The sequence below is a fragment of the Halichoerus grypus genome, chromosome X (genome assembly GCF_964656455.1).
Source record: "Halichoerus grypus chromosome X, mHalGry1.hap1.1, whole genome shotgun sequence".
In the NCBI taxonomy this organism is placed as follows: Eukaryota; Metazoa; Chordata; class Mammalia; order Carnivora; family Phocidae; genus Halichoerus; species Halichoerus grypus.
In genome coordinates this window covers 19,752,477-19,776,326 of record NC_135727.1, presented here as the reverse complement: position 1 = coordinate 19,776,326, position 23,850 = coordinate 19,752,477, and the positions used below count along the sequence as shown (strand labels likewise).

Genomic DNA, 23,850 nt, shown 5'->3' with positions numbered 1-23,850 from the left:
GCTGTAGGAAGGGGTGAGAGAAAGAATCTTAAGCAGACTGTGCTGAGCACAGAGCCAACTTGGGGCTGGATCTCATGACTGTGAGATCACGACCTGAGCCGAAACCAAGAGTTGGATGCTTTAACTGACTATGCTGCTTAGGCACCCCTCAAGATCCTGATTTTAGTTCTTTTAGATATATAGATCCAAAAGTGAGATTGCTGCATCACATGGTAGTTCTACCTTTTTTTAAATTTTTTTAAATTTTTTGAGAAACCTCCATACTGTTTTCCATAGTGGCTGTACCAATTTACATTCCCACCAACAGTGCACAAGGGTACCCTTTTCTCTTGCCAGCACTTGTTGTCTTTTGTGTTTTGTTTTTTTGATAATAGCTGTCCTTATCCAGTGTGAGGTTATATCTCATTGTGGTTTTGATTTGTATTTCCTTCAGTGATAAGTGATGTTGAGCACCTGTTGGCTATTTGTATGTCTTCTTTTGAGAAATTGTTATTCACATAAATGGTGTTGGGAAAACTGGATATCTACAGGCAAAAGAAAGAAATTGTACCTTTATCTTATACCATACAGAAAAATAAACTCAAAATGGATTGTAGACTCAAACATAAGCCCTAAAACTGTAAAACCCCCAGAAGAAAACACGGAGGGACATCTTGACATTGATCTTGGTGATGATTTCTTGGATATGATATCAAAAGCATAGGCAACAAAAGTGAAAATAGACAAATGGGATTGCATCAAACTAAAAAGCAAACAGTGAAAGAAACAATCAACAAAATTAAAAGGCAAACTACGGAATGGGAGAAAATATTTGCAAGTCCTATATCTGATAAGATGCTATAATATATAAGGAATTCCTACAACTCAATAGTAATAATAATCTGATTTAAAGATGGGCAGAGGACTTAGACATTCTTGTTTTGTTAATTTTTAGTTTTATCATTCCCTAATTAGAGAATATGATCTGTATTTTTTTATTGTTCTGAGTTTATTGAGTTTTTTTTTTTTTGAAATTCAGTTATTGCAAATTTACCATGGCCACCTGAAAGGAAGCTGTATTCTTTTTTTACAGGTATATAGTTCAATGTGGTTTTTTTTTTTACTGTACCTCTTACAAGTTGAGACTATATAGGTCTTCTTTATTCTTACCTCTTTGTCTATGTGATCAATTATAGACTGAGAGATCTGTGTTAAAGATTCCTACTATTTACTGCATTTATTTTGAACCTATATGCCTTATAACTTTAGCTTTACACTCTAATGATATTTTATTTTGTGCAAAAGGATTCATGGGAAGTAAACACACCTCATCTTGTTTAGAGCTTTTTGTCTTGAATTCAAAGTTCTATGATATTAAAATCATGGCCCCTCCTTTTTAATATGCATTTGACTAATATATCATTACCCATCTTTCTTAGTTTCAATTTTTCATTGTCACTTTTATAAGCTTCACTGAGATATAATATACACAAACTGAACATGTTTAAAATATATAATTTGATAATTTTGAAATATGTGTACACCTGTGAAACCATCACTACAATCAAGATAATGTACATATCCACCATGCCCAAAAGCTTTCTCATAATCTTTTGTAGTCCCTCATTCCTGTCCCAATCTTCCCCACCTAAAAACAAGCACTCACTATTTCGTTTTATTTCACTAAAGACTAATTGGAATTTTCTAGAACTTCATACAAATGAAATCAGACCGTATGAACTCCTTTTTATCTGGCTACTTTCATTCAGCATAATTATTTTGAGATATATCCATATTGTTGCATGCATCAATAGTTCATTCCTTTCATTCCTTTTTATTGTTGAGTAGTATTCCATCCTGTGGATGTAGCACATTTCATGCATGCAGCATTTGTTAATGGATATTTGGGTTGTTTTCACTTTTTGTTTATTACAAATAAAGCTGCTATAAATGCTAGTATACAAGTCTCTAAATAGACATATTTTCATCTTTTTTGGATAAATACCTAGCAGTGAAATAGCTGGATCATATGGTAAGTGTATCTTTACCTTTTTAAGAGACCGTCAAACTGTTTTCCAAAGCTGTTATACCATTTTACATTCCCACCAGCAGTTTACCTTGTTTGGATGCTCAATACTTTTGTATTGCTTTAAATATCCTTAACCTTTGTTCTGGGACACAGTTAAGTTACTTGGAAAGAGTTAAATTCTTTTGGATCTTGTTTAAAGCTTTTAGGCAAGACTAGAGCAGTATTTACTCTACAGCTAATTTTACCCCATGAATGAAACAAGTCCATCCTGAGTACTCTATCCAATGCCCCAATGAATTATGAAGTTTTCCAGTTTGGCTGATGGGAACAAGAACTACTCCTAGCTCTGTGTGAACTCCAGAGATGATTTTCCCTAGATATTTTCAGATGGCTCTTCCCCCAGCCTTTGGTAGTTTCTTTACATGCATATGCTGATCGTTTCTCTCCTGAATACTAAGAAGGATCTCCTGCAGTTCTCTGAAAACTTCTGTGTGCAACCCTGTTCCTCAATACTCTGTCCTGCTAATTCTAGATGTTTTGGTCTCACTGGGCTACCAACTCTATCTCCACAATGCAAATGTCTGCCAGAGTCTGCCTGATTTTTTCCTCAAGTCAGTAAGCTAGGCAATCATAGAGTTTAATTCATTTGTTTCTCATATTTCATAGAACACTGTCTTTTGTTGTCTAAGGTATTTATATATAAAGTATGTGTGTGTGTATCTCAGATAGATGATAGACGGATGATAGATAGATAGATATAGATAGATAATAGATAGATGGGTATCCAGTCCCTGCTACTCCATCCTATTTTGAGTGCATCTCTGGTATTGCATATATATGCATGTACATATATTCATATTCAGCAAAATGCCTTTCTTGAAGAAATGAACAAATTGTCTCATTTCTACTTATTGATATGCCAGTTTTTACTTTCATTTCTGTTTCTGTAAGGCTTTGTTTAGAATATTTCCTTTGTGTTTTGCCTTTTCCTATATCATCTGCTTTTTCTCTGTTTTAATTCAATTGTGCCTTCTGAAGTTTATACAGTTTTTAGTTCCAAATGCTACTTTAATAACAAAGATTTTATACAATAAACTTAAATCATGATTTCTTTAATTAACAACTGTAGAAAATACGTTAGTGACTACCAACTATGGTAGATGAGAAAATACTACATAATACTTCTTCCCTCTCCAAATCTGCCTTCACCTTCTGATTTCAGCTGTTTAAGTTCATATTTTAAGCATTTCTAGTGATCATCTTTATATATACAAATTTTATTTTATTAGCTTTTTAAGCAGCCACTATGAAATAAAGGGAATAATTACACTTAAATATTCTCCTAACTGCTCTCCCAGTTTATACCTGCTGAATTAGATCAGAAAGAATATTAACATCATCATTCCTATATCATTAAATGTTATTGTAGCAGAAAGTGGATATACACTGTCTCATTCCTTCTTCCTAGGAATACAGAAAGTCTACATTTCCCAACCTCCCTTGCAGTTCAGTTGGACCATGTGACCAATTATACCAAAAGAATGTGAGTGATTTACACAACTTCCAAGTGTGGCCTCTAGAGTGTCCTATGAGAGTCTTCTTGCTCTCTCACTTCCCTGCTCGTCTCCCCATCCCATGAATTTACTTGAAAGTGAATGACTCCAAGACCTCAGAACCACATTAGAAAGAGCCGTGAATTCCTGAGTCACTTTGTGGAGAAGAGTCACTTAAGAGAGTCTCTTAACAGGAAACAGTGATGTGAACAAGAAATAACCCTCTAGTGAGTTATAGCTCTGGTATTTTGATAGTGCTTTTTATAGCACCTCCCAATCTTTTTCCTAAGCAATATAGTTAATTTTTTAAATATTTATTTATTTATTTTAGAGTGAGAGAGAGAGAGAGAGTGGGGGAGGGGCAAAAGGAGAGAGAGTCGAAGCCAACTCTGCTAAGCACGGAGCCAGACTCAGGGCTTGATCTCATGACCCTGAGATCATGACTGAGCTGAAACCAAGAGTCAGTTGCTCAACTGACTGAGCCACACAGTCATCCCACAATATAGTTATTTTTATATTCTGGTCTGTCACCATATATATCCTACATTGTATTTTTTTAATGTATTCCATTTTCATCACCAATCCTTTTGTAAAAGTTTTTTCACATGTATCTTAATTGGTTGATTTTTCATAAAGGAGGATTTATGGGAATTTTATTACCTATTCTGATAGGATGAGTAATGATTACCACCACCCCCCAGGTTGTCTGAGCCCCAGTCGTGGGATCCTAAGACTTTGTTATGTCAAATTGTAAGAGAAACTTTGCTGATGGAATTAAGGTTACTAATCAACGGACATTAAGATAGGGAGATTAGCCTAGATTATCCAGGTGGACCCAATGTAATCACAATAGCCCTGTGAGACTCTAAGCAGAGAAACCAGCTAAGCTATGGTGCACCTAGCCTTCTGAAATACAGAAAGTATGAGATAATAAATTTATATGGTTTTAAGCCTTGGAGTTTGTGGTAATTTGTTATAGCTGCAATAGGAAACTATTACACCTGCATTCTTCCATGTTTAAAATATCTGTCACATGAAAAGATGCTCAACATCACTGATCATCAGGGAAATGCAAATCACAACTACAATGACATATCACCTCACACCTGTCAAAATGGCTAAAATCAGCAACACAAGAAACAACAGGTGTTGGCGAGGATGTGGACAAAAAGGAACACTTGTGCACTGTTGGTAGGAATGCAAACTGGTGCAGTCACTCTGGAAAATGGTATGGAGGTTACTTGAAAAGTTAGAACTACTCTATGATTAGTAATTGCACTACTAGGTATTCACCCAAAGAATACAAAAATGCGAATATGAAGGGATACATGCATCCCTATGCTTATAGCAACATTACCTACAATAGCCAAATTATGGAAACAGCCCAAGTGTCCATCAACCAATGAATAGATAAAGAAGAGATGGTTTATATATACAATGGAATATTATGCAGCCATAAAAAGAATGAAATCTTGCCATTTGCAATGACATGGGTGGAGCTAGAGAGTATAATGCTAAGCAAAATAAGTCAGTCAGAGAAAGATAAATACCATATGATTTCATTCATATGTGGACTTTAAGAAACAAAGCAAATGAGCAAAGGGAGAAAAAAGAGTGACAAACCAAGAAACAGACTTAACTATAGAGAACAAACTGATGGTTACCAGAGAGAAGATGGGTGGGGGGGGATGGGTGAAATAGGTGATGGGGACTAAGGAGTGCACTTGTTGTGATGAGCATCAGGTGTTGAACGGAAGTGTTGAGTCACTGTACTGTACACCTGAAACTAATATTACACTGAATGTTAACTAGAATTAAAATAAAAACTTAAAAAATCTGCGATCATGATGTTCAGTGACAGTTTAACTGTGTATGATTTTTTTGTCTCATTTTCCTCCCCTTAAGACATCTTAGGCATTCCTTCACTGCCTTCTAGCATAGATTATTGTTGTGTAAAAGTCTGATGCCAGCCTGATTCTTTTGCCCTTACAGTTAACTTGACTGGGAATGGAAGGTAACCTGGGTACCTATGGCATTATTTCCTTACACTTGAAATACAGTAACTTTAGTGGGTACGTCTTGGTATTGATATTTTTATATGACAGAAGAGCTGAAACCAAAGGGCAATAAGAGGCTTCATGGAGATAAGCGAGCATAGGCAGTGTGAAGCCCTTCGCAGGTGTACACTGAAAATTTAAGAGAGGAAATGCAGAGCCTCCCAGGTAGCATTTCCCCTGGCTCTTAGTTTTCAGGAGTCTCCCTGCAAATTCTCAGCAGAGACAGGCTATGCATTCTAGTTACGCTGGTTATAATTTTATTTTATTTTTTAAATTATTTTTAAAGATTTTATTTATTTATTTGACAGAGAGAGAGACAGCTGGAGAGGGAACACAAGCAGGGGGAGTGGGAGAGGGAGAAGCAGGCTTCCTGCGGAGCAAGGAGCCCAATTCAGGGCTCGATCCCAGGACCCTGGGATCATGACCTGAGCCGAAGGCAGACACTTAACGACTGAGCCACCCAGGCGCCCCTATAATTTTATTTTAATACTACTTTTTATTTTGCTTTTCTGTTCTCTATTTTGGAAATATCAATTATGCATCTGTTGGATCTCTACTATTTTCCATATTTATAATTTTCTGTCCAGATCTTCTCAGCTCTCTTTTCCATTTCAACTTGATCTATTTCAAGCCACTGATGTCGATGTGTATACAGTGATTCTGATTGTATGTTCAGCATACCTAGCCTCTCATTTTTGTTGCTCTTATTGTGCTTTTTATTCTCTGATTTTTATATTCTTTCATATTACCTATCTTTCTGGAGCTCTGCCAGTTCACTTGTCATTTCTTGTTGTCTGATTATTATCTTTTCTTTGAATTTGTGAAACTCATTTTTGAGGTCCTGTTTCAGAAACTCCATATTTTCTTTAATTTATTTGATTTTAGAGAGAAGACTTGGTTCAATATTTTTCTTCTACTCTGTGGCATATTTCTTGTGATGTGTGCTTCAACTGCCTCTCATTTGTTATGGGTTTTTTTTTCACATCTCCATTATAATATCTTAGCATACATGCCCTATTGCTTTCTTTTGGATTATTACTCATCTTTTAATAAGGACCTATCTTTGGTTAAGTATATACTGTGAACAGAGGCCCCTGGGTGGCTCAGTCACTTAAGTGTATGACTCTTGATTTCAGCTCAGATCATGATCTCAGGGTCTTGAGATTGAGCCCCACATCAGGCTCCGTGCTGGGTGTGGAACCTGTTTATGATTCTCTCTCTCCCTCCCCCCTGTGCACTCTCTTTCTCTAAAAAGAAAGAAAGAATACACTGTGAACAGAGGTCCTTGGCTAGTGAGCTTGCATAACCAGAAACTTTATTTTCTTTCTAAGAAAGTTCCTCTCCAGTACTCTATTCTGGAGCTGTGTTCTGAGGAAGCAGCAAATCTCCATAGGCTACAGATCCTACATATGATAATTTCATATTTACTTTTCTTTCATTGTCCAAGATGAAAAGCCACAGAGTAGATTGCAAACAAATCAATAAATATATGCCACATCCATGTCCTGTCCCAGGGTCGTTTCAGAACCAAGTCTCTGTTAGTTCTGAGCATTAGGTTTCTCCAGGGTTTCAAAGAAAAAGAACAGTAATTGCTTTGCCCATTGCCCTGTCTTTTCTCTAACTTAGGCTGCAAGATCCTTGCCTCTGCCTACTTTCATCATGAACACAAGACTAAGGGCTTTTTATTTTCCCAAATTATCTTAAATTCATTTGGTCTTCTAATAGTTTTCACTTCCACAGCTTTATTCTCTATCCCCCATTGCTATTGTAGGTTTATTTTCACTTTTACAGTCATTCTGACATTTTGATGATATTTAGAAAATATGGTGAAGCAACATCAAGGATGCAGTTGTCCATCTTGAATTAAAAGATTGTCCAATGCATTTAAATGTTTTCTTTAAAAATTTAGTTAGCCTGACTTATATGAGGAGACACAGCTAAATCCTACTTAATGGACAGGGAAGGTACAGTGATATAACATGAACTCTTGACTGTGTACAACTTCTCAGAGAAATCATGGATTTTCTTTTAACCAAGAAGTTGGCTTCTCTGCCATCCAAAAGAAAGAACATCAGAACAGCCAAAATGCCTGCTGTGGAAACATCACCCTCACTAGTCTCTGAAATCTCTAATCTATGCTGACTTTCACACAAAGTCTAAAACCTTCCATCCTCAGTCACCTGGGAAGCTGCGATGTTAACTGCCAAGGACCTGTGTGACACAAAAGCTGAAACCAAAGGGCAAGGAGAGGCTCCATGTGGATAAGCAAACAGAGCCAGTGGGAAGCCCATCCCAGGCATATACTGTGAATTTGTGAGAGGAAATGCAGGGCCTCCCAGGTGGCATTTGCCCTGGCCCTTAGTTTTCAGGATGCTCCCTGCAAGTTCTCAGCAGAGGAAATGACAGGAGCGATGAGCCTATTTCTAAAGCCCTTTCCAACAACCTTCAGATTTCACACATTCAGACTGTACTTAGAAATACCAATCAACTCGCCATTCCTTTTAGGAGCCTTCCAAATGAGCCACCTTTCAAAGAAATAATTGGAAGCAGGCTGAGAAAACAGCAGGCACTCAATAAATGCTCCTATGAATGAGTAAGTGAAATGAATGAATGTGTGAGAGAGTGAATGAAAAGCCTGTAAACTCCAGAGCCTAAATCTGTAAATGATCAGAAAAGTACATTTCCTGAAGGAACTATTTCATCTCAATTTGAAAATACTAATTTGTGACCACAGTCTATACAATATATTGTCAAATCTGGCCAACTCGTTCATAAAAATAGCTTTTCCAGACAAAACCATTATCAGAAAAGGTAAAAACTGATAACTTGTTCACGCTTCTGCCTGAGCCCTTGAATCTGTTTGATTCAAATGTGAAGCCAAACGCTGCTGGCTTTTACCCAATGTTACAGCCATTCAAGGAAGTTATAGCTGCTTTAGACTTAGTCTCTTCCCATCAAAAGTCATAAACCCCAGGTGGACTTGAGGGGGAATCAAAATAGGAAGGAAAATTAGTCTTTTCAACTTTCACAAAGATGCCTGGCAGAGGCTAAGGTCTACATCCTCAGAAGGCAAATCTACGGCTTCCCTAAATGGCAGTTTGATTGTTTTGCTGGGAGTAAGTAAAAACTTTATATAAATATTAAAACAACAACAATGACAAGTGTCTGGACATTAAACATACTTCCCAACTAGAAAATACTTAAGGGCTATTATAGAAATCTAAAAATGTTGTGGGCAAACATCAGAACCTTTTATCTCAATCTCTAATATGGAAATTTCTATTATTTCCTATAAGCCACATCTCAAAATGCTCATCCCAGTACACTATAAAATGGATGTTTTACGGCTTTGATATTGAGGGCATTTGGGTCAATATAAAAATGCTCTGTAAACTGCATGAGGTTATGCAAATATTAGTTGTCCTTTTGCTAGTGCTCTTATGCTTATATGTCAACAGTGGAATTAAAGTTATTTAAAGGAGAACTTGAGTCCCTTTTCCCCAACCTTTCTCACAGATTAGCCATAACATAGCATCTTTGAGGGCAATAATGTGTTAATTACAGATCTCTCTTTTCAAACTTTCAGTTTGTGTCCTCCCAAACGTCATATGTTGAAGCCCTAAGCCCTAATGTGATGATATGTGGAAGTGAAGACTTTCAGAAGTAATTATGTCATGAGGGTGGAGCTTTCATGATGGAATTAGGGCCCTTATAAGAGACATAAGAGAGATGATCTACTATCTCTCTGCACCATGAGAAGATAGAGCAAGAAGGCATCAGTATGCGAGCCAGAAAGGGGGACCTCTCCAGGAACCAACTCAGTTGCCACATTGACCTTGCATTTCCCAGCATCTAGAACTGTGAGAAATAAGTATCTGTTATTTAAACCACCCAGTCTACCCAGTATATGGTATTTGTTATAGCGACCCAAACTGACTAAAACACAGCCCAAACAATTTTTTTGGAAGCTTTAGCTTAAGTGCTTCTTTTCTTTACAACTGGAGTGATGAGACCTCTGTGACAAAATGATGGACAGGGTGAATAAGTTCCTTAACCCATCTCTATCTGCATTTTAGGAATGATAATATTGGCCCCTCACTTCTTTCCAGAAATTCTGTCAAGCAGGACAGTGTAAGAAAAGGTCCCCAAGCTTCCTGGAACAGAGATTAAATCAATTTAAGACACTTAACACCTAACCCAATTTGTCCCTGCTCCCATTTCCCAGCAAGCATGAGGATAAGGAACCGATGAGAACATTCACAGAAATGTTTAATCACGCCAGAGTAGGCTTTGCTGGGGTGTAGCATGGGCCAAAGTCCACTGGAGGAAATATTGTAATGAAAAGGTTTACACATCAAAAATGTCTGTCAGTGTCCAACTAGGGGCCAAATGATTTCAGTAGCATTTGACACAACATCTTTAACAAAACTAGAATTTGGCACTGTCCCTCAAAGTTCATTATTAGAAGATTAAAGAGTCATGTTATCTAATGTCCCAAAGAAAAAAAAAACTTAAAAGGTAGTCATCTAGTCTATGTGTAAATGGCAACAATGATAGGAATATCATTAAAAGCCCATAATATTCTTTTATTGAAAGCCTAATGTTCCATTCCATGATAAAAACACAACAAACTAGGAATAGAAGGAAACTTTCTCAACCTGATAAAGGAATCTATGAAAAATCCACAGATGACATCATACTTAATGGGGAAAGGGTGAATGTTTTCCCCCTAAATCAGGAACAAGACAAGGATGTACACTCTTGCCACTTCTATTTAACAGCATACTGGAGGTCCTACACAAGGCAATTAGGCAACTAAAAGAAATTAAAGGCATACAGACTTGAAAAGAATAAGTAAAATTATCTTCATTCTTAGATGGCATGATCCTATATGTAGAAAACCCTAAAAAAAATTCACTGAGAAAACTTTGGAACAAATTGGAACAAATCAACAATTTCAGCAAGATTTCAGGCTACAGAATCAATATACAAAAATCACTTGCAATGAGCAACCTGAAAATGAAATTAAGAAAACAATACTCTTCAAAATGGGTGAAAATGAGTGGGAGATACAAACTTTCAGTTATGGAATGAATAAGTCACAGGAATAAAAGGTACAGCATAAGGGAATATAGTCCACGGTATTATAATAGCATTATAAGGTGACAGATGGTAGCTATACTTGTGGTGAGCAAAGCATAATGTATAGAGTTATTGAATCATTATGCTGCACTCCTGAAACCAATGCAACATGTGTCAACTATACTGAAATTTTTAAAAATAAAACAATTCCATTGATAATAACATCAAAAAGAGTAATAAGATACCTAGCAATATGCAACAAAGAATGTGCAAAACTTATACTCTGAAAACTACAAAACATTGTAATTTATTTTAAATTAAAGAAGATTTAAATAAGTGGGAAAACACCCAATGCTCAATGATCCGAAGACTTAGCATTGTTAGGATGACAATACTCCCCAAACTTATGTATATATCCAATATAATCCCTATCAGAATCTCAGCTGACTTCTTTGTGGAAATTTACAAGCTGATCCTAAAATTCAAATGGAATTTTAAGGAATCCAGAATAGCCAAAACGATTTTAAAAAGAACAGAATAGCAGGACACACACTTCCTGATTTCAAGACTTACTACAAAGCAATGGTAATCAAGACAGAGTATTACTGACACAAAGATAGACATTATAGATAAATGAAATAGAACCAAGAGTCCAAAAATAAACCCAAGCATCTGTGATCAACTAATTTTTAACAAGGGTGTCAGGACTAATAAATGGATGAAAATATAGTCTTTTCAACAAATGGTGCTGGAAAAACTGGATGTCCATGTGCAAACGAATGTAGTTGAACCTTCACTTCATACTACATACAAAAAGTAACTCAAAATGGATCAAAGACTTAAATGTAGGAGCTTTCTATGGTCTGAATATGTTTCCTTAAAATTCATATGTTGAAATCCTAATCCCCAAACATGACAGTATTAGGAGGTGGTGACTTGGAAGGTGCTTAGGTCATGAGGGTGGAGCCCTCATGAATGGGATTAGCGCCTTATAAGAAAGGCTCCAGAGCGATCCTTAGCCCCTTCCAGCATGTAAAGACACAGCAAGAAGGTGCAGGCTATGAACTAGGAAGAGGGCTTTCCCCCAACCATACTGCATCTTGATTTTGGACTTTCCAGCCTCCAGAACTGTGAAAAATAAATGTCTGTAATATGTCAGGAAAATATTAAAAAACTAAAGCAACAGTAAGATCTTCACACTCACTAGGGTGACCAAAATCAAAATGTCAGATAATAAGTGTTGGTAAGGATGTGGAAAAATCAGAACCCTCATACACTGCTGATGGGAATGTAACATTACACAGTCACGTTGGAAAACAGTCCTGTAGTTCCTCAAATGATAATACATGGAGTTATACCATACAACCTAGTGATTCTACTTCCAGTAATATCCCCAAGAGAAATGAAAACATATGTCACAAAAATTTGTACACTGTTGTTTATAGCAGCATTATTCATAATATTCTAGAGGTGGAAACAACCCAAATGTCCATTGGTGAACAAATGGATAAACAAAATGTATTATATCCATTTATTATTAGGCCGTATGAAAGAATGAAGTACTGATACATGCTGCAACTCGGATGAACCTCAAAAGCATTGTGCTATGTGAAAGAAGACAGTCACAGAAGTCAACATAGTATATGATTCCACTCATACGGAAGTCCAGAATGTGTAAATCTATAGAGACAAAAAGGAGACTAGTGGTTGCCTTAAGGCAGGGCTGGGAAGTAGGTGAGGGGATAGATAAAGGATATGGGGTTTCTTTTTGAGGTGATGCAAATGTTCTACAATTAAATGTGTTGATGGTTGCACATATCTATGAATATACTAAAAAACATTGTACATTTCAAATGGGTGAATTGTATGGTAGGGAGTTATATCCCAATAAACATGTTTAGAAAAAAAAAAGAAAAAAACTCAGTCTTAAAACTCTGTTGAATGAAAGGGTAAAATTCTACACAAACTCTCCAAGAATATCCCTTTCTTTGGAGCAAAAATATAGAAGTTATAGAGAGGCAGAAAGAACAAATAACTTTTATTCATTTATTTCATAAAAATACATAGAAGGATACAGACCAGGTAGAAAATTAGTACATAAGATAGTCATAATCCTGCTTTTAAGAAGCTTACATTCTTTTTGTTGTTGTTAGGCAGAAACATACACTGCTTCCTAAGTAGCAGGCACTGTTCTAAGAACAAATATTAACTCCTTTAATCCTCACAAAACCCTATGAATTATTATTCCATTTCACAGATGAAGGTACAACTGAAGCTTTGATTTAAGCCTCATCTGGACTATTTAAGCAACCTTCCAATGAACCTTGCTGTCTCCACACCTGCCACCATTCAATCTTCCACAATGCTGGGAAGGGTGATCTTTCTAAAACCAAAACTAACCATATGCTCTTTAAACTCTTCAGTGGCTTTCCACTGCCTTAAGAACAAAGTCCAAATCCTCAGCTCATTGAACAGTGTCCTTCATTACCTCACCCCTGCCTAAGTCTGCAATCCAACTGCTTGCCCTATTTTTTCTTTCATGGTCTGCTCCAGCCATGCTGAGCTGCTTTTGGTTTCCCAAACTAGGAAGTAAGTTTCACATCTCTGGGCCTTGGTACATGCTTCTTTTTCTCTCTGATTTTCCTTTCTACTTTCCAACATGCCTTCCTGACAAGCCCCTACTTACTTGAAGACTCAGCTCAAGCTTTGCCTTCTCAATTAACCTTTCCTGACATCCTGTCATCCCCAATAGAATTGACCAGCCCTCTTCTTTTCCATTATAGCTGGTGTTCCTTTCAAAGCACTTGTAATACTTTTTTTTTTTTTGCATGAACTACTTTAGTTATCTGTATTTCCTTACTTAATGATAAAATTATTCAACTTAGGGACCTAGACTTACTTATTTCTGTATATTGAGCTTCTGACATATTGTCTGAAACCATAGTACATAGTCTATATATGTTTATTTAATAAGTGAATATATGAATGAATGAAGCAGTCAATTAATAGATCAAATAATTTAAATTTTCATGAAAAAAATCAATGAATCAATCAATAGATCAAGTAATATGAATTTTCTAGAAACTTGACTTCTGCATAAAGCAGAGTGCCCCATCCCCTACCAGCTATGCTAAGCCAGTACTTTCATCATCATGTTCCTCCTGAGGCGCGTATAATGTTTCTGACCTGAATACATCAAATGACTATATGATAAAGAATGTCCAACTGCCACTTACTGATGGTTTATTATGTTCTGGGCACAAGAACATATAAGTTATTTCATTTCCTTAAGCCTCTTTCTTAATCTATAAAATTAAGGTGTTTTGAAATTAAATGAGTTAATCTGTGTATCTACAGATATGTATTTCTCCCCCCACCAAATCAAATAAGGCCAGTGTGTCCTACCTGAAATTTAGATCTAATCCTGAGATCTATAGGCCTGCTCTAATTTCATTCAGACCATAGGTTTAAAATAATTCTATGAACTGGTATATTTCTTTATCTTCAAGTGTGTTTTGCAATCAGTATGTAATTTGGTCCTCAGAACACCATATGCAGTACCTAGGGCAGGGATTATTGTTCACCATTTCACAAATGAGAAGAGGTTAATAGACTTATTACAATAATAAGGCAAGTTTGTGACAGAGCCAAGACAAGCACCCAGGTCTCCCCACAAGAGATTTGCATTTTTATATTGGGGTTATTTACGATAAAGTCTCATATTCTAAAATGGGTGTCATTTAGATGAACACATTCTACAACTCTCTTGTGTCAAAGTCATAAGAAGTTTTTGAAATTAAATCCCACTGCGTGGCTTCTATTTGTACAGAACTTTTCATTGTTGTTTTTAAGACTTCAAAGTTTCTCCACTCTCATCTTGAGAAAGCATTGTACATTTTCCCCATTGCTTACAATTAGTATGTCATTATGGAGTTGGAAGTTTTAGGTAAAGTTAACTGCCAAGTCTGCCAACTTCTTAACAATGCCCAATGTGGCATCTTTGGGTGTTTACAAGAAATAGTTTTTAATTGCTCAACTTTGAGGAATGCACTGAGGCTAATCATGCCCCAAGGGCCTGAGAGAATCTCTAAGACACAAAGCTATTAGAAATGTTCTGTTTGTCTGGGACCAACCCAAAGCATCACAGGTGGAAAGAACACCTTTCCAGTTTAAGATGGCCTCATCATCTCTCAAAGTTGAAACAAATTTCCTTAGACATTTGCTTAAAGTCTGTTAAGAGATGTTTGGCCGGTCGGTCCTCTCCAGAACCTCATTTCCCTTTGTTTCTGGTAATTCATGGCTCCTAATACATAGCTCCGGCCTACCTCGTAACATAAGGAAAAGGGAGAAGGCAAAGTTGTCACTTGCTAAATTAGAATTATAGATTTGTGCATAACTCCAGACAGGCACCCAAGGACTGTGATGAGGAATTGCCTATACTATGGTCAGCCCTTTATAATCCACTACACACTCTCTGTTTTGCTCGTCTTCTGATTAAGGATTTTTCAAGAGTACACCAGAAACAGCTACTAAAGAGGTCTTCTACTAGTCACAATCTTTCCAAAGCAGAGAAATGTATTTCCACCAGCTCAGTCCCCAACCCTTGTCTCTTCCCCTTTGCCTGCAGTAATTCCTGCTATTCGGCATTCTAAAGCCTTCGTTTGACTGTCAGGATACATCCCTACACTAAGCAACAGAACCCACAAATGTTTTTCTTTTTGCCTTAACCCAGATCTTTCCTGTAACCCTTTTATTAGGCCTTAGGATAACTTCCTTAGTTGTCTTCCATATAGAAGAAAGATATTTATGACCTACTATCAAAAAAGGCTTTGAACAGGAAAAGTTTCTCTAAAATTAAAGGTATCATAACTGCAACAGGCCCCAGAAATGGTCTGATAAGCAAAAGAAATTGAGACCCAGAAAATTAAAGTAAGCTGCCCAATGTCAGACAACTTGTAGGGTGTCTACTCTATCCTTGGGTCTTCTCTCCTGACCAATTTGAGAAATGCTACATTAAGGATACATTCAGAGGTCATGAAGCTGACAGAAGTTAAGTACTGTCATGGGAACTGATTCCATATCCTCGCCATTACTGTTTTCTAACTGGCAGTGAAACAAGCCTCAGCCAAAAACCAGTGTCTTAATGTGGTACTGATATCATGTCACACTGAATTACCCAAGGACCTGGACAAAATCTTGCTGAGTACGAGATCTGAGACCTTCGCCCTCAAAGCAAGAATCAAGCAAAATACGATAGGGATAATTTCTCAAAAGTCAGTGATATGGAAGTAACCCTGAGTTTTCTATCCATCTCTGTCTCTAATTAATTGTGTGACCTTTAGTCAATTCACTTCATTGCTTTAGACCACAATTTTCCCATCTATAAAATATGTGCCAATTTATGTGAACACATTTGGAAAAGTAAAAATAACTAACATGCTAGTATTTATTGAGACTTACCATGTGCCAGGCACTATTCTAAGTATTTTACATGTTTTTACTCATTTCCTAAAGATGAGAAATTCAGCTCAGATTCTTTGGATTACTTTAACAAGTTCACAGAACTAGTAAGCCTCTGAGTACACAGCCTAAACCACTACCTCAGACTGCTTCCCACTACCCTATATTGTATCTACTACCATAAAAAGCGCTACAGAGCTTGAAAAACAATGATCTGTCCTCAGGTAACCTATGTCACAGTTGAAGAGTCATAACAGAGAGAACCAGATAACAAAATAGATAACAGAAGAACTAAGCCGAGTGTTGAAAGATGGATTAGATAGCACCTTACTTTCCAAGTTGGTAGAACATCTGAATGATCAGTGCAGAAGGAGTGGGAGTGAGCGTGAAGGAATTCATAGAACAATGAAGGAACTAACCTGATTCAAGTGGAGACTACTTGGTGAAGACTTGGGAGACAAAAGTGAATGTGGGAATCAATAACATATATCACTGTGTAGTTTGCATAGCACTTACCACCGGTGCATACACACATTCTCATTTGTTTGGGCCATGTCAGTTTCCCCCACCAGACTGTAAGTTCCAGGAAAGTAGGTACCATATCTGGCAATTTTTTGCACCATGTCTCCTCAATGCCAAGCACATAGCCTGACACATGGTGGGTGTTCATTAAATATTTGTTGGATAAACCTATCAATAGGTAAATAAAAAAGTAAATGTTACATGATAGATGAGGGACTGCCATAGTTGACCTTGTGTGCTATATGAAGGCATACAAACTCAATACAGTTGCAAAAAGGAGCCCATGGAGGCTGTTTGAGCAGGCTGAGGTGGCGGAAGTGGGAATGAAAAGGCAAACATAAGGGCTATTTCAATGTGGGAATCAATAACACATGTACTCTCTGCTGTGCACTCTCCATCCCAGCTGTCCCCTGATAGACATCTCTCCACCAGCTGCAGGCTCTGTCACGACACCAATTTAATACAGAAAGAATGTGAAGGGACTATGGACCAAAATAAAAAAGAATTATTTCTTAGTTCTGTGGAAAGCCCAGCAGTGGTATACTCCCATGGTCTCAAAAGTCTCCTTTCTCTTTTCTTTATTTGTTTTCCCTACACAAAATGCCACATTTTTTTCAAACAGCTCTGGTTTGGCAAAATTTAATTGCCTATTTGGGATGAGGTCCCTGAAGCTCTCAGACGTTAATTATTTATTTCTAGTGAAGATCAGAAACTTTGAACTCTATGCGTGAGATAAATGATCTGGTAGCACTTTGGAACCTCAACTTATTTAAGTTACTGAGCAGCTCATCAACTTGCTCCTTGCATTCGGAATTGAATCTGGAAGAGAATTGGACCCCAGACATCATGAGTAGGCTGAGGATGTAGATTTATAGATTTAGTTCAGAGCAAAGTATGCTCCCAGAGATAGAGCTCTGATGACAGCTTCCAGATAAACATATAGATCGATGAATTTTGAACCTAGATGAAGAGAAGAGGAGAAGAGGTGCAAATTCTAAACCAAACTGCTCAAGGAAAGGCAGGTTCTGGTAGTTATATTTTCTGGATAAGTAAGGGGTAACCAAAAGGCTTTTGGGCTTCAACTCCAGTATGATGCTTTGGAAATGGGCTGGGCCTATTTTCCAGCTTTAGTGAGTAAAGTGATTGTCATTAGATGTTTTTGCTGACAGAGAGATGCACAAGTCCTTGGAGTCTTCAGGTTGCATATTTTCATTCTCCGGCACTGAAAATAAGTGGTGGGGAAAGAGCAGGAAACCGGGTAGTGTACATACAGAGCCCAGGACATCTCCTGGAAGTCATCCAATTTAGTTTAAAGCCCTGGGTGCAGCATGTTTTGCTATCATTTCCTTCTTTTTTTATTTTTTATTTTTTCCGTTAATTTTTTTATTATGTTTTTAAAGAAACTGGCAATTTGGTTTAATTGTGTTCCAGTTCATCAGGATAAGATAATAGATAGATAAGTATTGCCAAGAGGTGAAAGATGTCTAACCTAGCAGATTGAAAACTGAAATAACCTAAGGGTCTTGATGCAAAACGTTCAGTTGACCTCAATCCTCCTTATGTTACAACTTTTCTGAGGGAAACTGAACAAGGATGTATGTGGGTCCAGTGTCAGTGAAATAAATGTTTGCCTAAGAAATTAAATAATGTAATTAGATACCATTACCAAGGGCTGCATGTATACCAAAGTGTTTGGCGGTTGTGATTTGACCTAATCCAAAAGAATCTTCTTTCTTCAGAGGTTTCCAGGCATTTGGGAGTTTGAGAAGCTTTTGAAATCCCACCATGAAAGTTTGCAGAAAGATTATCACTGTTCCAAACATGACAATGTAGAAAATTATTCTTTTGGGAAATCTCATTCTACTTCAACTACTGGTACTTGAAAAGGACATCCAATGGTGAGTCAGTAACAAGAAAAAGCTCCAATTTCTTCCCTCTCCTCCAACATTTTTTCCCTCTAACCATTTATGAGACATGGGCAAACTCCAGGAAGTCAAGGGGCAGCCATTAGTTGAAAGGAAAGTTAAGCTGTATAAATAATTGCAGGTGACAAGACTAAGATGGGAAATATGCTGGGTCCAGGTTGCCAGGAATCTTTTAATGATAATTCTAGGATGAGACAATCAACATTGTCTTTGGAGGGCAGGGCCCAGACTAATGAAAAATAGCCCCCTCAATTAAGAGGCTGAGTAGCCTTTAAGTGTGGGAGGGAAATTGTCATCAATTTTAAGTTCTATGGGTCCAAACGCAGTACTAATGGAGGCAAGGTCATGGGTTCGATCCCAATACATATCAGTTAGCTTAACACCATCTAAAAACAAGTCTTCCCAGGGCCCTAAACTGATCACCAATTTTTAGTCAAATGGCTCATCAATTTATTCTACTGGGCTCATGGAAGACTGAGGGATAAATTCCTTATAAACCTTCCCTCAATACTGGAGAAACAGAATACATCCTGTAGCTCATTAGGAATGATAGATTCATATAAAAAAGAGTAAACATGTATTTATCAATATTTAATATTTAATAGCAAAAACAATGTGTTTTAAACAGTTCTAGGAGCAACAGAGACCTTTAAATGGCATAAGAATCAGCTGTCTACTTCTATACAAAACCATTTCATCCTCCCATCTGTAGCCTGCCCATCATCTTTCTAGATCTACTACTGTGGATGGTGCATGTATAGATAATTGAGAATTAAATATAGACCATTCAAGGAAATTTAGGGCATGACAATACTAACTTAAAGTGTAACAGTCTCCATTGTGACTCTCATCTTTCTTCATTTTCCCACTATGGAAATGATTATCTCAATTTTCACTTGCAAGGTAGAGACAATCAAGGGAAACCCTTTTATCCAGGGTCCCATAATAAATGAAGAGAGAACCAGCGTTAGGTTTCTCAAGCTCTGAGGACACTCCTGTGAAGACAGGTCATCAGCCTCCCCACCCCTTTCATGTGTTTGCTAATTCCTAAGTGGCATACGCTTTTATATCCATGGATTTATCATTCCTGTGTACTTAGCCTGTCTGAGAGGCTGACAAAATAGAGAATGAGACACAGAGATAGGTTCTTGGAGGCCAGAACAGGGAAGAGGGGGAGCTATGGAATCTTCTTTGCTAAAGATTTTTAAGGATAAGTGAGTTTCCCATTTCAGAGATGGTTAGAGAAATTCCATCCCTTATCAAACTCCTCTAGTCCACATGTTTCTCCAACAATGGAGGAAAATATAGTAGATTCTTCATGTTGTGGGGAGTGTTAAGGTTTGTTTTGTTTTGTCTTCATTTTAGCTGAGGAAAATGAGAATCCTAGCATGTTAGAACTAGATGGGCTCTTACAGATCACTTAGTCTAACTGGATTGCAAATGCAAATTTAGGCCAGTGAGGGGAAGGAACTTATCCAGAGACATAGCCAGGGAGTAGCAGAAACTTCAAGGAAGGGATTAGAAAGAGAAGGAAGAGTTAGTTTCATGAAGAAGCACATAAAGATTAAAGGGTGTTTGGTATATAAACAGCAATGTTGGGGGAAGAAGCAGGTAAAAGAAGAGAGGTTGTCTTTCAGTGTGGAACAGGCCAAGAGCTCCATTCACACATTCATTCATCAAGTAATTCTTGAGCACCTTCCATGTACTAGGCACTATTCTAAGTTTTGGGCATACAGTAGTGAGCTAAATGGACAAAACTCCCTGACTTCATTGAGCTTGAGGGTACATTCTAGTTAAAAGAGACAATCAACAAACATAATTAATAGATAAAATATACCATGTGCTGGAAATAATGATTCTAAGGAGAAAAATAATGTAGGAAAGGGGGATATAAAATATCAGGGGTTAGAAATGAACCTTTAGACAGGGTGGTCAAAGAAGGACTCACTAAAAAGATTCCTTGTGAGTAGAGACCTGAGGGAAGTAAGATGATAAGCCATGCAAGGATCTGGGCTTCATGTATACAGAGCAACAAGATCAAAGAAAGCAAAGTCTCTGAGAAAGGGATGTGCTGTGAATGTTTAAGGAACAATGAGGAGGCCAGTGTGACTATAGCAAAGTGAACAAGGAAAAGAGTAATAGGAACTGGGGTCAGAGAAGTAATTGGGAGGCAAACCATGTAGGGCCTGGTAGGTCATAATAAGGAGACTGGCATTCAATTAGGTTAAAATGGGAAGCTACTGAAATTTTTTAATGGAAAAGTGACCTGATATGACTTACAATTTAACTGAATTATTTGAACTGAATGGGGGCAAGGCCAGAAACAGGGAAGCCAATAAGGAAATTACTGACAAAATTCAAGTGAATAATGGTGATGATTTGGAATAAAGGACAGCAGTGCAGGTGGCAAGAGGAGTAGTTAGATTCTGGATAATAGCTGGACAATAACAGATATTATTTATTTATATATTTATTTATTCATTCAATATCTATCATGTCCCTATAATGCCCCAGGCACCATACTAGGTACACCAGTAAATAAAGCAGACAAGGTCCCTGTCCTCAGTAAATTTACAGTTGAGTGGGAGACAAATAATAAACAAGTAATAAAATTATTAATATAATTTCAGATATTGGAATGTGCTACAAGAAAAGCATAAACCAAAGGGAAAGAGAGTAGTAAGGTGGAAAGAGAAAGCCTTTTCAGATAGTCTGGTCATTCAAGCCCTTTTCTTACCACCCACACTTTTAGAATCATCACATTAGATTTTCACGCTCTTAACTGGTGCTCAGCAACAACAGCACGAAAAACACAGGAGAAGCTGGCAATGTAAATCCAACCAGGGATATTAGCAGAAGGTTTTCACAGACCTCAAGGATTCCATGAAAGACTCCATTTACATAATATCAGTTCAGATCAAAGAAGTACTTTGCAACACTCTATGCCAAGCACCATGGTAGATACTAGTGCAATGAGAAAATGGAGGCATGAACAATTTAGGAGTGACCAACAGACACAAGAATAAGCAATATTTTAGCTAAAAGTATCAGAAGGTACCCTCTTTCTGGAGATTAGTAACTTAAGCTGACAGAAGTTCAGTTTTGGAAAATGGTGAACAAGTAAGAGAAACAGGAAGATGGTCTCTCTCTCTTCTCTTCTTACTTGAAAAAAAAATAATAATAACCCAAGAAGGTTATCTGGTGGAAGAGGGATGGAGAACTTTTCATATAACCATTTTCAAAAGGATAAGGAATTTGCTATTTTCCTAGGGAAGGAGGAAATTTCTAGCTTTGCCTCTGTTCTCATTATAGATATCCCATTTGTATCCCTTATCTTTTGAAAAGGATCCTGTATGTCCTCATTATTTCCACCTTTCTCACACCAGCCCTCCCTCTTTATTCTCATTCTTACAGGTAAAATGAAGCAACTGCATTGGCACCCATCCAATGAATAGTGGCAAATAGGAAGAATGGCCATAGATAATGCTACAGCAGTGTTTGAGTTTCTCCTTATTGGAATCTCTAACTATCCTGAGTGGAGAGTCACATTTTTCACATTGGTGCTGATAACTTACCTGAGCACATTGTTGGGGAATGGACTTATCATCTTTCTTATCTACTTTGACCCCCCACCTCCACACTCCAATGTACTTCTTCCTTACTAATCTGTCTTTCTTAGACCTTTGCTATGGAACTGCTTCCATGCCCCAGGCCTTGGTGCATTGTTTCTCTACCCATCCCTACCTCTCTTACCCACAATGTTTGACCCAAATGAGTGTCTTGTTGGTCTTGGCCACAGCAGAGTGCCTCTTACTGGCTGTCATGGCCTATGACCGTATGGTTGCTATCAGCAATCTCCTGCGCTATTCCGTGATCATGAATGGCCCAGTGTGTGTCTGGCTGGCTGCTACCTTGTGGGGGGCATCACTTGTGCTCACTGCCATGCTTGTCTTATCCCTGCAGCTTCACTTCTGTGAAGCTAACATCATTAACCATTTTGTCTGTGAGATTCTTTCCCTCCTTAAGCTGGCCTGTTCTGATACCAGCCTCAATGAGCTTATGATCCTCACCGCAGGTATCTTTACCCTGTTCCTACCCTTTGGATTAGTTCTCCTCTCCTATGTCCAAATTGCCACTACTGTCCTAAGGATTCGCTCAGCCCAAGGTAGGCTCAAGGCCTTTTCCACCTGTGGCTCTCATTTGACTGTGGTGACAATCTTCTATGGGGCAACCATCTCCATGTATATGAAACCTCATTCCAAGTCATCCCTTGACCAGAACAAGTTTATTTCAGTGTTTTATGGGGCTTTGACACCCATGCTGAACCCCCTAATATATAGCCTGAGGAACAAGGATGTTAGAGGGGCAATGAGGAAAGTTATGGCAAAAAGGACATGAGCCTTCTTTGTTTCTAAACTCATATATATATATATATATATATAAATATAAATGTGTATATATATATATATATATATATATACATTTTATTATGTTATGTTAGTCACCATACAGTACTTAATTAGTTTTTGATGTAGTGTTCCATGATTCATTATTAGTTTCAAGACATCAGCTACATCCTTACTGATGATAAACAATTGTTTAAAGGGTCTGACTTTACCCTTGGTAGAGCAGGTGGTTATCATTTGAGAAGCTTCAGGAAATGCTCCCACCCTAAAATATTACCCCTACTAAGGCTTGAATTTCCATTAGAGGGTCTTTACATATAACATGTTAGTGGTCACCTGTTAGGTCACAGAAGAGACCTAAGCAGCAAGACAATCTCCTATGACTATTAGCAGAAGGCAGGTCATAACTGAATTGGAAAAATAGGACAAAGGATGGTGTAATAAAAGACAAGAAGACAAACATCAGAAACTTTACAACTTTACTGGAGGCAAGCTCTGTTGTGAAAGCACAATTGGCTTGCTCTGCTTAACCTCAGAATCATGAGAAAATTGCATCATAGCCATTTCCTACATTCGTGTGGAGTGGTTTTCCCCTTTTCTTGCTCTTTTTCTAAACTTCTTTCAAGTCTGTTATTTTATTTTATATTCCTAATGTAATTCTATGAAATTGGTAAGAAAGACACCATAATCCCCCTGTGTTAACAGTGAGAAAAGAGAGGCCCAGAGAAGGAGTTGAGACTTCTATAAAGTCATACATAATTGGTAGTGGAATCAAAATTAGAATTTAGATCACATATATACAACCTCTGAACTTTGTCAATATTGTCTAGAAAATTA

At 37.5% G+C, this 23,850-nt stretch overlaps 1 protein-coding gene across 1 annotated transcript; it reads left to right on the top strand.

The window, feature by feature from the left end:
• Positions 1-22,077: 22,077 nt before the first annotated feature.
• LOC144380608 (olfactory receptor 13H1-like) lies at positions 22,078-23,005 on the top strand. Its single transcript, XM_078065300.1, is given in 2 exon segments — positions 22,078-22,233; positions 22,235-23,005. Coding segments are annotated over 2 exon segments (927 nt in total).
• The last annotated feature ends 845 nt before the right edge of the window (positions 23,006-23,850 follow it).